The 16038-nt window shown below is 42.2% G+C and overlaps 1 protein-coding gene across 4 annotated transcripts in view; it reads right to left on the bottom strand.

The window, feature by feature from the left end:
* Nucleotides 1–10488: 10488 nt before the first annotated feature.
* Nucleotides 10489–16038, bottom strand: part of SLC25A47 (solute carrier family 25 member 47) — a 34959-nt gene continuing 29409 nt past the window's right edge. For all 4 annotated transcript variants that reach the window (XM_056545445.1, XM_056545446.1, XM_056545444.1 and 1 more), the window contains one exon: nucleotides 10489–11334. In XM_056545445.1, coding sequence (XP_056401420.1) covers nucleotides 11054–11334 — 281 coding nt within the window. In that variant the 3' untranslated portion in view covers nucleotides 10489–11053. The remainder of the gene's footprint in view (nucleotides 11335–16038) is intronic.

The following is a 16038-nucleotide window of genomic DNA, read 5'->3' as shown; positions in this document are numbered from 1 at the left end:
CAGTGCTCTTTGCTCTCTCTGGTTTATTTTCCAACTTTTATTACAATACCACAAGGACACCCCTATAGGTTCCTGACATTGTACAAGTTCCCTTCGAGCTGACCAGTGTTTGGAGTCGTTCTGGCTGAAACATTCAATCCGGATCGCAAACGCATCATAAGGAAAAGCAGCGTGAAGCAATCCATCAGGAAGAGCGCAGTCACCGGGAAGTAGGTCACTGAAACCTGAGCTGTCAATATAATGTTCAGCATCCTCCAGGATCTCAGAATCGTTTAAGTCAGTGTTTCCCAACGAGGGTGTCTCCAGCTGTTGCAAAACTACAATTTCCAGCATGCCCGGACAGACGTCGACGCATTGTAACACAGTTTATAGACACTGATACTGAAACTTAGTAACATCTGTCCGGGCATGCTGGTAGGTGTAGTTTTGCAACATCTGGAGGACCACAGTTTGGAGACCACTGCTTTCTGCTCCTTTTACGTCTTAAAACACAACACAGTTGATTCTTAAAGAATTTTTTTTTTTTATTATTTAGTTATTTTTTGTTACTTGTCTTAAGAACATTGAAAACCATTGCCCTAGACCCCCAGGGAGGAAGTGATTAACCCCTCTACTACCTTTAACATGTAAGACAGGGGGCTGTACCAATCTGTACCACCATAGAAACGGGCCCGGACTCTACAGCACCAGGGATAGAAGCATTAACCCCTTCACTACCTGAGTTCGTTTTAATTGGTTTTGTTTGTTTATTTGTCTTTTCCTTATTTTCTGTTCTCTAATCCTTTGTGTGTTTATTAACCCAAATAAAAAAAATTCTAATCTATGTTTAGCCTGAATGAGAGACAAGATAAACCAGTAAATGTAAGAAGAAAGTCCCATCATGTCACAAGAGCCGTCAGCAGGAAACACTTGTGTCTTGTGAAATGGAATTTACAAGGAACTAAGATCGGATCTGACTCCAAACATTCAGCAATTACTGATAATTATAGGATTATATTATTATAGCGTCTCAGCGACTCCTGTAATTACATGAGAAGTATTATGTGGGGTTTCCCTTAGGATAGGAATAGTGGTTAAACATCCTCATCGCTCACATACTACTGCCACATCCTGACCATGATTGTCCTGACCACGAATGTCCTCACCACGAATGTCCTGACCATGAATGTCCTGACCACGAATGTCCTGACCACGAATGTCCTCACCACGATTGTCCTGACCACGAATGTCCTGACCACGAATGTCCTGACCACGAATGTCCTCACCACGAATGTCCTCACCACGAATGTCCTGACCATGAATGTCCTGACCACGAATGTCCTGACCACGAATGTCCTCACCACGATTGTCCTGACCACGAATGTCCTGACCACGAATGTCCTGACCACGAATGTCCTGACCACGAATGTCCTCACCACGATTGTCCTCACCATGAATATCCTCACCACGAATGTCCTCACCATGAATGTCCTGACCACGAGTGTCCTCACCACGAATGTCCTCACCATGAATGTCCTGACCACGAGTGTCCTGACCATGAATGTCCTGACCACGATTGTCCTCACCACGAGTGTCCTGAACACGATTGTCCTCACCACGAATGTCCTCACCACGAGTGTCCTGAACACGATTGCCCTCACCACGATTGCCCTCACCACGATTGCCCTCACCACGATTGCCCTGACCACGAATGTCCTGACCACGATTTCGCATATGCGAAAATAAATATTGCAAATTCGAATATGACCTATGCCGCTCAACACTAGTCCTGACCACGAATGTCCTCACCACGAATGTCCTCACCACGAGTGTCCTGACCATGAATAGAAAAACAAACTGAGGGAGGAAAGCCCCCAGATAATGTCCCCAATTTAGGAACCCCCAACTTAAATTAGTGAAATAAATGTTATTGTACTCCGTAGAGTGTGTAACCCAAATAATAACAACAAACTTTAAAAACACAGTGTGCTGCCCATGTTGTGCAACTGCACTAATTATTATGTATGGGACTGCATACAACTCCCTTTCTTTATATGTGACACGCTGTAGGCATATCCATTTGTTAGCAGCGGTCACAGAGCAAATGCATAAACTAATGCGCTTCTACTTCTACTGCTGTTAAAATGACATAGTTAGCCTGTCCGACGTTTTGCCGGTAGAACCGACTTTGTCAAGGACACAGAGGCTACTACCAGCGTTCGCGTCTGCTGGCTCTTTTAAAGCCTTGGTTCTGCGTCATGTCCTGATCGCAAACTAGCCAATCAGGACCCGCTTGCTATAGTCTCGTAGTATCCCGCGCATAGCAAGCAGTTATAGATTTATAAATGACTTCTATTAAAAAATCTTGATCCTTCCAGTACTTATTAGCTGCTGAATACTACAGAGGAAATTCTAATATTTTTGGAACACAGAGCTCTCTGCTGACATCATGAGCACAGTGCTCTCCGCTGACATCTCTGTCATTTTAAGAACTGTCCAGAGTAGGAGACAATACCCATAGAAAACATATGCTGCTCTGGACAGTTCCTAAAATGGACAGAGATGTCAGCAGAGAGCACTGTGCTCGTGATGTCAGCAGAGAGCTCTGTGTTCCAAAAAGAAAAGAATCTCCTCTGTAGTACTCAGCGGGTATTAAGTACTGGAAGGATTAAGATATTTTAATAGAAGTAATTTACAAAATTAACTTTCTGGAGCCAGTTGATATATATATTTAAAGAAAAAGTTTTTTTCCTGGAATACTCCTTTAACAGTATAACAGTATTATGCGAGCCCTAATATAACCTTATGTGGGTATTGTGTGGTAGTGTTACTTGAGCACACTATGGCAGTGTAGACAACATATGGCACTATTATGTGACACAGTATAAGTGGAAACTGTATATCACTATTATATATGGTATGTATAGCAGTATTATATATGGTATGTATGGCAGTATTATATATGGTATGTATAGCAGTATTATATATGGTATGTATAGCAGTATTATATATGGTATGTATGGCAGTATTACATCAGCATTCTTTCACAGTATTATATATGGTATGTATAGTAGTATTACATCAGCATTCTTTGGCAGTATTATATATGGTATGTATAGTAGTATTACATCAGCATTCTTTGGCAGTATTATATATGGTATGTATGGCAGTATTACATCAGCATTCTTTGGCAGTATTATATATGGTATGTATGGCAGTATTACATCAGCATGCTTTGGCAGTATTATATATGGTATGTATTGTAGTATTACATCAGCATTCTTTGGCAGTATTATATATGGTATATATGGCAGTATTATATATGGTATGTATGGCAGTATTACATCAGCATTCTTTGGCAGTATTATATATGGTATGTATGGCAGTATTACATCAGCATTCTTTGGCAGTATTATATATGGTATGTATGGCAGTATTACATCAGCATGCTTTGGCAGTATTATATATGGTATGTATTGTAGTATTACATCAGCATTCTTTGGCAGTATTATATATGGTATATATGGCAGTATTATATATGGTATGTATGGCAGTATTACATCAGCATTCTTTGGCAGTATTATATATGGTATGTATGGCAGTATTACATCAGCATTCTTTGGCAGTATTATATATGGTATGTATGGCAGTATTACATCAGCATTCTTTGGCAGTATTATATATGGTATGTATTGTAGTATTACATCAGCATTCTTTGGCAGTATTATATATGGTATATATGGCAGTATTATATATGGTATGTATGGCAGTATTACATCAGCATTCTTTGGCAGTATTATATATGGTATGTATGGCAGTATTACATCAGCATTCTTTGGCAGTATTATATATGGTATGTATGGCAGTATTACATCAGCATTCTTTGGCAGTATTATATATGGTATGTATTGTAGTATTACATCAGCATTCTTTGGCAGTATTATATAGGGTATGTATTGTAGTATTACATCAGCATTCTTTGGCAGTATTATATATGGTATGTATGGCAGTATTACATCAGCATTCTTTGGCAGTATTATATAGGGTATGTATGGTAGTATTACATCAGCATTCTTTGGCAGTATTATGCAAGCAATATGTAGCAGTCTTTACAAGCTTTCATCTGATCCTGAACAGTAAGCGGCACATGGCCCTTCCAGGGTTACACAGTCGTCTCCCCACGTGCAGGACGGGTCATAACCTCATGTTGATGATTTTCTGCAGTAAATACAATAATATATATATAAATGTTTCCTATTCTTTCATCTCCTGAGAAATGTAAAATAAATCAGCTCCTATTATCCCATCACCAAAAGTGAATTAACAATTCCACAGGATGAATCACAGCCATCCCGTCATGTCCTTCATAGATCGCTGTAATTATATATTCTTGGAAAAGTTGTATTACGTTCAGGGAAAGCTGGGTGACAACCAAAGGGACTGCTATCAAGGTAGGGGGGTACCCCTAGTTTTTCCAGATACTTTTTTAATTATGCAGTTACATTAGAGAAGGGGATGCACCACTACATATTATGGCAGAGTTGCCATTCAGGAGTTTGGAAAAGCTGGGCGCAATAGTGATCTCTCCTAAGTAAAAAATAATCTTAGGTACTGCATTGAAGGGGGGGGGAAATAATCAAATCAACTGGAGATAGAAAGTCATATAGATTTGTAAATGACTTCTATATAAAAATCGTAATCCTTCCAGTACTTATCAGCTGCTGTATGCTCCAGAGGAAGTTGTGTAGTTCTTTCCAGTCTGATCTCAGTGCTCTCCGCTGCCACCTCTGTCCATGTCAGGAACTGAACCAGAGTAGATGAAAATCCTCATAGAGAACGTCTCCTGCTCTGGACAGTTCCTGACACAGACAGAGGTGGCAGCAGAGAGCACTGTGATCAGAGTGGAAAGAACTACACAACTTCCTGTGGAGCATATAGCTGCTGATAAGTACTGAAAGGATAAAGATTTTTTTTTATATAGAAGTAATTTACAAATCTGTAGAACTTTCTGACACCAGTTGATTTGAAGAAGGAAAAAAATCTTCCGGGGTACCCCTTTAACCCTTCAGTTTCCTGTGATCATCTTTCAAAGGATACAATCTGCTGGCTAAGGGGGTCCTTTCCCTCTGTCAAACTCCTTCAGTGCCCCTGCCACTACTGACTGCAACAGCTAAGGCAGTGTTTCCCAACCAGGGTGCCTCCAGCTGTTGCAAAACTACAATTCCCAGCATGCCCGGACAGCCAAGTGTTTTTGGGGTATTATAAATCCCTTTTAGCTGATATCTGGCTGCTGCGTTTATTCACCAAAAAAATGCAGTGAGGCATTTGTGCCATTTTTGGGCATTTCTGCAATTGGAAACCCGTCCTTACCAGCTCCAAGGGGACTCAGTGGCTGCAGCAGCGGATAACGTGTCATCCAAGGTCATCCACCCATCTGAAGCTCCAGGGCGCCCCCTACAGGACGCTCTGAGGCAGAAGCAGTGTTAACTGGTAGAATACTGGCACTATTAGTGGGACTCTGTAGCTGGCACTATTAAGGGTCACTGAGGATGGTACTGGTAATGAGTCGCTGGAGCTACCACTATTATGGTGTCTTCTTCATTATGCCGGTCTGAGACGGGCACTATTAGGGGTCTCTGGGGCTGGAGCTATTAGGGGGTCTTTGAGGCTGGCACTATTAGGTGAACTCTCTAAATATGCCAATCTGAGGCTGGCACTATAAGGGGTCACTGGGGATGGCACTATTAGGGAGTCTCCCTCTTTATGCCAATCTGAGGCTGGCACTATTGGGGGTCACTGGGGATGGCACTATTAGGGAGTCCCAGTTCCATTGAAGTGAATGGAGCCACAACCTGAGGACTGGGGTGTCTTTCTATTCCTAGATAAACTATTCCTCAATCTGACACATAGAATATAATCCTCTGTACTCTGGGGGCATCTTGTGGCCGTTTCGTGTTTTGCATGCCTAGTACTTTCAGTCGACCTCTAGTGCCCATTGTGTGTAATGGCAACTCCACTGAGGAATTAAAGGGGTACTCCAATGGAAAACTATTTTTATTTTTTAAATCAACTGGTGCCAGAAAGTTAAAAAGATTTGTAAATTACTTCTATTAAAAAATCTTAATCTTTTCAGTACTTATTAGCGGCTGTATACTACTGAGGAAATTCTTTTCTTTTTGGATTTATTTTCTGTCATGACCACAGTGCTCTCTGCTGACACCTCTGTCCATTTCAGGAACTGTCCAGAGCAGAATATGTTTGCTATGGGGATTTTCTCCTGCTCTGGACAGTTCCTGACATGGACAGAGGTGTCAGCAGAGAGCACTGTGGTGGTGACAGAAAAGAAATCCAAATAAACCAGCCGCTAATAAGTACTGGAAGGATTAAGATTTTTTTTAATAGAAGTAATTTACAAATCTGTTTAACTTTCTGGCATCAGTTGATTTAAAAAGGGTACTCCGCCCTAAAGGATAGGGGATAAGATGTCTGATCACAGGGGTCCTGTGGCTTGGGACCCCCGCAATCTCTCCTGCAGCACCCCTGTTCTTCAGCTGCACAGAGCGAAGATCGCTCCGTGGCTGATGACGGGCGATACAGGGGCCGGAGTATTGTGACATCATGGCCCCACCTCCTAGTGACGTCACAGCCCCGCCCCCTCAATGCAAGTCTATAGGAGGGGCATAGACTTGCATTGAGGGGGCGGGGTGTGACATCACGAGGGGGTGGGGCCGTGATGTCACAATACTCCGGCCCCTGTATCACCCTTCATCAGGGGGTTGCTGCAGGAGAGATCGCGGGGATCCCCAGCATCGGGACCCCCATGATCAATTATATTATTTGATAGGAGATAAGATGACTAGGAGCGGAGTTCCCCTTTAAGATGTTCCTATTTTGTTTTTCGTCTGCCACTTCGTTAAGTAGCTTTATCTTGCGGTTCGTACTTTATCGTATACATCATGCTTTTTTGTAAATAGCTGCATTTAAGGGAAAAAAAAACATCATTTTACTATGTATAAAATATGCAGATTTGCCTTTCCTGCCCACCTTTGACCCCATGGGGGGGGGGGGGGCGTGTATTTAGACCAGATTGGGTCATATGGACCCGAGCAGACATTGTAGTCATCTGTGTGAAGTTTATTCTCCGCTCTTTTTATTAGATGAAGCCGCTTTGTTGTTTTACATCCTCCCCGTGTGGTTTCTCTGTATGACCCAGATGTGGCGCCCTCATGGGGAGATTCGATTGCGCTGACATTCCCCCCTTTCTCCCTTTGGATGGGCATCGACCAGATTTCTGGATGAAGCTACAATACGGTGAGTGAAGGCTGCATCCTCTGCTTAAATGAGGCTAACTCAGTCTAACTAAGTCATTGTGCACAACTGCTTCAGGTGAGCGTCCATTCACATACCTGTTTACTTTTATCTACTGTCTGATCTCTATACCCAGAGCTGCAACTTCAAAATCTATCCAAAATCAGTAACAGGGTCCCATGTGTAATTTATACTACTGGTGTCTTCTTATGGGGCAAAGGTGCCTTGGGGCACTCCTAGTCACATGGCCCTGGTGGCACTGCCAAGCCTGCGCCCATATCTGCACCCATAGACTCAGACAGGCAGTAGGACAACATTGTGCCAACCCAGGACTGCACAGCTCTGCTTTATATCTCTGCACTGTTTCCTATGGCACCGATTCACTGGAGCCTTTCACCCCTTATATATGATCTAGGTCAGTGTGTCCCAACCAGGGTGCCTCTAGCTTTTGTAAAACTACAACTCCCAGCATGCCCAGAAAGTCTTTGCTAGCTACACGGTGGGAAAAGGTGCATCATTTGGGTGCAAGAAGATTAAAAATACATAAAACTGCTCTACTAATAATGATAAATTCCCTACAATGTGTATGACCGTGTGTATTGGGGGATTCATCATTGCATGTATACTGGTTTTGTTGTGCATGTTTTGGTGCAGTTCAATGGTTGCACCTCTCCAATGTGACATTCGGTGTAGACCAGTGTTTCTCAAACAGGGAGCCTCCGGCTGTTGCAAAACTACTACTAGTAGTAGGAGCAAATCCCCATAGCAAACCTCTCCTGCTCTGGACAGTTCCTGACATGAAAAGAGGTGTCAGCAGAGAGCACTGTGATCAGACTGGAAAGAACTACACAACTTCCTGTGGAGCATACAGCAGCTGATAAGTACTGGAAGGATTAAGTAATTTACAAAGTCGTTTAACTTTCTGGCACCAGTTGATTTGAAAAAAAAAAATCCATCGGAGTACCCCTTTAAGCTTTTTCTGCCCTGGAGTACACTAGATCTAAACAGGTTCGACTGGAGTCCTCTTACACTTCGCCATGATGACTTCTAGAAGCTGGGGGATGTCACCACCTTCCGTATGAGGATGCCCCATAGATGCCCAATAGGGTTTAGGTCTGGAGAAATGCTTGGCCAGTCCATCACAGCAGCACTCCAAATTAGTGAAGAAAGTGGTGTCTTTATTCACTTCAAATGAGCCATTTCTTCACTAACCTGGAGTGCTGCTGTTTCTACTTTTCTATATCAAGTTTGGATCTCTGACCCAGATCAACAACGGGAGGCACCCGTACATATCTACACCCGGAGTGCTGCTTTCCTCCTTACCTATATATATATCTAGGTAGTGTGCCTCCAGCTGTTGAAAAATTAAAACACCTTTGGCTGTCCAGGCATGCTTAGAGTTGTAGATTTGCAACAGCTGGAGGCACCCTGGTTAGGAAACACTGCTTTAATAAAATATTGACATTGAAAGTTGGAGAATAAAACTTTTTAAACTTTTTGCAAACGCCGCTATACAAAGTTTCTTCAGTATCCAAAAGATCTACAAATATATTTATTTATTAACATTTATTACACAATATACAGAATAGATAACTGCTCTGTACTTTACCTTAGATCCATATTCACTATTAGGTCGTATAGAGGAGGGTCCCCAAAGCACCAAAATCACAGGGCCCCATAGCAGATGTACTACTGTACACTTTTACAGGGTTTCCACATTAAGAGCATTTATCATGGATTCACAGGATTAAAGGGGTATTCCAGGCAAAACCTATATATATATATATATATATATATATATATATATATATATATATATATATATATATATATATATATATCTCAACTGGCTCCGGAAAGTTAAACAGATTTGTAAATTACTTCTATTAAAAAATCTTAATCCTTCCAATAGTTATTAGCTTCTGAAGTTTTCTGCCTAACTGCTCAATGATGATGTCACGTCCCGGGAGCTGTGCATGATGGGAGAATATCCCCCATAGGAACTGCACAGCTTCCGGGACGTGAGTCATCAGAGAGCAGTTTAGACAGAAAACAACAACTCAACTTCAGAAGCTAATAACTATTGGAAGGATTAAGATTTTTTAATAGAAGTAATTTACAAATGTGTTTAACTTTCCGGAGCCAGTTGATATATATATAAAAAAAAAAAAAAAGTTTTGGCCTGGAATACCCCTTTAATATAATTGCTGGGGGTCAGAGTGGGGGACACCCCTTCCCCCACTGATTAGGAGTATGACAGTTTCTGAGTGTCCAGTGTGAATGAAGCCGATCACTGATCTGGTCTCTGTCCCCTATGGGAGATTACATACAGGTCACTGACTATTGTTGTTGAGTGGTCTTAAAATTGTGAACCTCCAGCTGTTGAAAAACTACAACTCGCAGCATGCTGGGACGTTCCATTCACACAGGACACTCTGGAACTGTCGTACTCAGTTTCATAATAATTTTGGGCCCCAGCAGTTGGACCCCTAGTGATCATATTAAAGGGGTACTCCAGTGGTGAACTTTTATTTAATTATTTATTTTAATCAACAAAAGTTAAACAAATTAGTAAATTACTTCTATTAAAAAATCTTTACCCTTCCAGTACTTATTAGCTGCTGAATACTACAGCGGAAATTCTTTTCTTTTTGGAACACAGAGCTCTCTGCTGACATCACAAGCACAGTGCTCTCTGCTGACATCTCTGTCCATTTTAGGAACTGTCCAGAGCAGCATATGTTTGCTATGGGGATTTTCTCCTATTCTGGACAGTTCTTAAAATGGACAGAGGTGTCAGCAGAGAGCACTGTGGTCATGATGTCAGCAGAGAGCTCTGTGTTCCAAAAAGAAAATAACTTCCTCTGTAGTATTAAGCAGCTAATAAGTACTGGAAGGATTATGATTTTTTTTATAGAAGTAATTTACAAATCTGTTTACCTTTCTGGCACCAGTTGATTAAAAAAACAAAAACAAAAAAAAGTTTTCCACCGGAGTACCCCTTTAAATCCTGTGAATTAATGATACATGCTCTTAATGTGGAAACCCAGTAAAAGTGAAGTACTAATGCGATGGGGCCCTGTGATTCTAGAGCAGTGTTTCCCAACCAGGGTGCCTCCAGCTGTTGCAAAACTACAACTCCCAGCATGCCCGGACAGCCAACGGCTGTCCGGGCATGCTGGAAGTTGTAGTTTTGCAACAGCTGGAGGCACCCTGGTTGGGAAACGCTGTTCTTGAGGCACTTTGGTTAGAAAGAACTTCCCTAGCAGATGCAGGTGTGACTTATACCCTGCTATGACTAAAGGGGGTAAGGGCTCTAATGCTGAGGGTTTCCCAGTCCAGACACCGAGCCTAATAACAGAACTGTTATTAGCACAATCCATACAATTATTTCCTAACATGCAGAACCCAATTGCAGTCCAGGGACCCCCTCTATTATTTCCATAAATTACCAGCATATAAGTCTTTATAATGTTAAGAAACCTGGAATTTAATTAAAGAACATTCTGGACAAGCATCATGGAAGGCTGCAGCATCTTCTGGATGTCCATGGAAAATTCCAGAAAGTCCCTGTACATCTCCAACAATGGTCCCTGTATGGAAGGTGGTGGCACCAAACTCCAACCCGGTGCAGTCACTTGTGAAGTCTAAAGCTTGGGCATGGTGGTGGCTGAGGTTATGGTCCACGGCAGGGACCATAAAGCCTGTTGGACCAATGTTGCTGGGCCTTGGTCCCGATCACAGTCCTTCAGGGCTCCTCGTCCTCTCATGTGGAGTAAGGTTTGATTTGCTTTAGGATGGCTTCATAGGTGAGGAAGACCACCATGTTGACGGGGAAGGCGCGGAGGCAGTTCAGTGACAGTCCCTTAAAGAGGACGGTGACCCCCTCCTGTCGCATACTGTCAGTGATGCAGTGGATGACCCCTCTGTACCTCCGCTGTGTCACCCCGTCCACCTGCAGCCGAGACTTGATCACATCCATAGGGGTGGCGATGCTCCATGCCACGACCCCAGCGAGACCCCCGGACAGCAGGATGCCCATTAGTTCTGGAAGGTAAAGCAAGAAACGGTTCTTAAAATGGATTATATTGCCTAGTGTTTCCCAAGCAGTGTACCTGCAGCTGTTGAAAAACCAGAACTTCCAGCATGCCCGGACAGCCTTTGGCAGGAGGTATGTAACAAAAATACAGCCAAAAATATAGCACAGTGTTCCCCAACCTCAGGCTCCCCAGCTGTTGCAAAACTACAACTTCCAGCTAAAAGGCGGTGTATAACTATTATATATCCTGATCCGATAGAGATAACAGCAGCAGTATACAGATAGAGCTGGGAGAGGAGGTGTATAACTATTCTATATCCTGATCCAATAGAGATAGTAAAAGCAGTATAAAGATAGAGCTGGAGGGGAGGTGTATAACTATTATATATCCTGATCCGTTAGAGATAGCAGCAGCAGTATACAGATAGAGCTGGAAGGGAGGTATGAAACTACTATATATCCTGATCCCATAGAGATAGAGAGCAGCAGTATACAAATAGAGCTGGAAGGGAGGAGTATAACTACTATATATCCTGATTCCATAGAGATAGCAGCAGCAGTATACAGACAGAACTGGAGCGGAGGTATATATCTACTTTATATCCTGATTCCATAGAGATAGATAGCAGCAGCAGCAGTACACAGATAGAGCTGGAGGGGAGGTGTATAACTACAATATATCCTAAACCCATAGATATAGCAGCAGTATACAGACAGAGCTGGAGGGGAGGTTTATATACACTATATATCCTGATCCCATACAGATAGCAGCAGAAGTATACAGATAGAGTGGGAGGGGAGGTTTATATACACTTTCTATCCTGATCCCATACAAATAGCAGTAGAAGTATACAGATAGAGCTGGAGGGGAGGTGTTTAACTATTATATATCTTGATCCTATAGAGGTAGCAGCATTATACAGAGAGAGCTGGAGGGGAGGTGTATATCTACTATATATCCTGATCCCATAGAGATAGCAGCAGTAGTATACAGATAGAGCTGAAGGGGAGGGGTATTATTACAATATGTGCTAATCCCATAGAGACAGCTGCAGCAGCAGGATACAGATCTGGGAGGGGTCTGGGAGCTGCCAGGAAGAATATGATAGGTGACTATGTAATTCTGTAGTTCACAGTTAGTCAGCTGACCCAGGACTGACCGCACTGTGATTTTTTGCGAGTCAGACATGTGATCACGTGACCCAGTTACAGCATTACGGAGCAGAATTACTATGACACTGGGCTTACATGGATAGAGTTGACGGGAGGAGGGTATAACTTGGGCACTGCCACTGCTGTAGCCATTATTAGTTGTCAAATGCACAACATAAAAGTCGACCACAATACAGACGGGGGCGCCGTACATCTGTATTAATTTCCATACAGTGGATACATTAAGACCTAGGTCTCCAAACTGTGGACCTCCAGCTGTTGCAAAACTACAACTCCCAGCATGCTGGGAGTTGTAGTTTTGCAACAGCTGGAGGTCCACAGTATGAAGACCACTGCATTAGGAATACTTAAACATATTACAGACAGTAGCAATAACAACCACACAATGCTACCGCTATATAGTGCCCGAATAGTAATCTCTAAATATGGTCATTATACAGTATACTGCCCACATATACAGTATCTAAATAATATTGCCATGTGGTGCTGTCTGGGCATGCTGGGAGTCGTAGTTTTGCAACAGCTGGAGGTCCACCGTTTGGAGACCACTGCATTAGGAATACTTAAAGGGGTACTCTGGTGGAAAACTTTTTTTTTTTTTTTTTTTTTTTTTTTTTTTTTATCAACTGGTGCCATAAAGTTAAACAGATCGATTACTTCTATTTAAAAAAATCTTAAACCTTCCAGTACTTATTAGCTGCTGAATACTACAGAGGAAATTCTTTTCTTTTTGGAACACAGAGCTCTCTGCTGACATCATGACCACAGTGCTCTCTGCTGACATCTCTGTCCATTTTAAGAACTGTCCAGAGTAGGAGAAAATACCCATAGAAAACATATGCTGCTCTGGACAGTTCCTAAAATGGACAGAGGTGTCAGTAGAGAGCACTGTGTTCCAAAAAGAAAAGAATTTCCTCTGTACTATTTAGCAGCTAATAAGTACTGGAAGGATTAAGATTTTTTAATAGAAGTAATTTATTAATCTATTTAACTTTCTGGCACCAGTTGATTTAACAAGAAAAAATACCCCTTTAAACATATTACAGACAGTGGCAATCACAAGCACACAATGCTACCGCTATATAGTACCCGAATAATAATCTCTAAATATTGTCACCATATATTTGCCCCAAAAATACCACCATATACAATATCTAAATAATATCGCCATGTGGTGCTGTCCAGGCATGCTGGGAGTCGTAGTTTTGCAACAGCTGGAGGTCGTCCGTTTGGAGACCACTGCATTAGGACATCCCCGCTGCTAGGACAGAAAACATTCTGTAGTTTTCCACTCCGTGCTGTTCAGCGATTCAGGAGGATACGGTTACAGCCAACGTTCCCCGTGTCCCAAACATCTGAGCCATAAATACCACAGGCGATAACCAGTTCCCCTCGCGGGAACAAAATATCAGCAGGTCAGGTAGAAAACCAATACAGGTTATCTGGAGTTACAGTCATGGCGGTTGTTTTTATTTTCTGAACACTACCAGGGGCAAAAAGACAAATGCCCCCACCAATCGGCTCAGTTTGGATAGCAGTCGATGATGTATCCGTTATCAACAAACTATATAGCGCTGTTATGTGTGCACTGTGTGGCACTATTATTTGTGGGGACATTATATGGGGAATATTGGGAGGTATTTACAGGCATGGCAGTGGTCACTTTATTTATTTGGTCACTTTGGGGGAGATTTATCAAAACCTGTGCAGAGAAAAGAAGCCATCCGATTGGTTGCTATGGGCAACTTGGCAATTTTTCCTCTGCGCAGTTTTTGATAAATCTCCCTCTTTATGTATACTATGGGGGAGATTTATCAAAAACTGTGCAGAGGAAAAGTTGCTTAGTTGCCCATAGCAACCAATCAGTTTGCTTCTTTCATTTTTACCTAAGGCCTCTGCAAACTGAAAGAAGCGATCTGATTGGTTGCTATGGGCAACTGGGCAACTTTTCCTGTAGCCAGGTTTTTATAAATCTCCCCCTGTATAACAACTGCTGCATTATTTGGTCATTACGTAGTGTTTGGTGTATTATTCATTGTTATTATCTGAGCACTGTATGACAGTATTATATTAGCAGAATATACACAATAAGGGGAGATTTCTCAAAACCTGTCCAGAGGTAAAGTTGCTGAGTTGCCCATAGCAACCAATCAGATCGCTTCTTTCATTTTTAACAAGGCCTCTGCAAAATGAAAGAAGCAATCTGATTGGTTGCTATGGGCAACTGGGCAACGTTTCCTTTTCACAGGTTTTGATAAATCTCCCCCCAATGTACACAATGGGGGGCGATTCATCAAGACCTGTGTAGAGGAAAAGTTGCCAAGTTGCCCATAGCAACCAATCAGATTGCTTCTTTCATTTTGCAGAGGCCTTGTTAAAAATGAAAGAAGCCATCTGATTGGTTGCTATGGGCAACTGGTCGGCTTTTCCTCTGCACAAGTTTCGTTAAATCTCCCTCATGTGTACAATTTAGACACTGCATGGTAACGTTGCTTTGGCACTATATATAGCAATATTATTTAGGCGATATATGGTGGTATTGTTAAGGCAATGTTTAGGGCAGTGGTCTCCAACCTGCGGGCCTCCAGATGATGCAAAACTACAACTCCCAGCATGCCCGGACAGCCGTTGGCTGTCCGGGCATGCTGGGATTTGTAGTTTTGCAACATCTGGAGGTCCGCAGGTTGGAGACCACTGGTTTAGGGATTATGGGGGAGATTGCTCAAAACCTGTGCAGAGGAAAAATTGACCAGTTGCCCATGGCAACCAATCAGATGGCTTCTTTCATTTTTCAGAGGCCTTATTAAAAATGAAAGAAGAGATCTGATTGGTTGCTATGGGCAACAAGGCAACTTTTCCTCTGCACAGGTTTTGAGAAATCTGTCAATCTGAAGAAGGGGTATGTTAACCCCGAAACGCGTTGTTGTTTCCTGAACCATTAAAGCTTGAACTTAAATTCACTTCCATGACTTGGCTGTGAGATCTCTTTGGACTCCAGAGCGCCTGGTAAAGGTCATTTTTTCCTGCTATCTGGTGGTATTATTTGGCCACTCTATGGCAATAGTGTTTAGGCGCTAAATATGTAAATTGTTTGGACACTTGGTGGAGGTGTTACATTAGCACTGTACAGCATAGCTGTATAATTTGGACACTATATGACAGTAGTATATAAGCACTACCTATCTGTATTATCTGAGTACAGAATGTCAGTATTATATTCGCAGGATAGAGCTGTACAGTTTAGTCACTGAGTAGCAATATTGCTTTTGCACTATATGGCGATGTTATTTAGGCACTGTATAGTGGTATTACTTGGTAACTTTATAGCTATATATTACTTAGGCGTTCTATGGTGGTATTGTTCAGGCAATGTATGGCAATATTATTTAGAGACTACAGTATTTTATTGGGGCACTATATTGTGGTAGTTTGTGATTGACCATTGTTGGAATTGTGCACAGAGTAGTTTTGCAACAGCTGGAGGCACACTGGTTGGGCAACACTGGAATTTTCAGGCAATATATGGTGATATTATTTAG

Source organism: Hyla sarda, chromosome 11 (genome assembly GCF_029499605.1).
Source record: "Hyla sarda isolate aHylSar1 chromosome 11, aHylSar1.hap1, whole genome shotgun sequence".
NCBI lineage: Eukaryota > Metazoa > Chordata > Amphibia > Anura > Hylidae > Hyla > Hyla sarda.
Note: the sequence above shows the minus strand (reverse complement) of the source record. Positions and strands in the feature narration are given on the sequence as shown.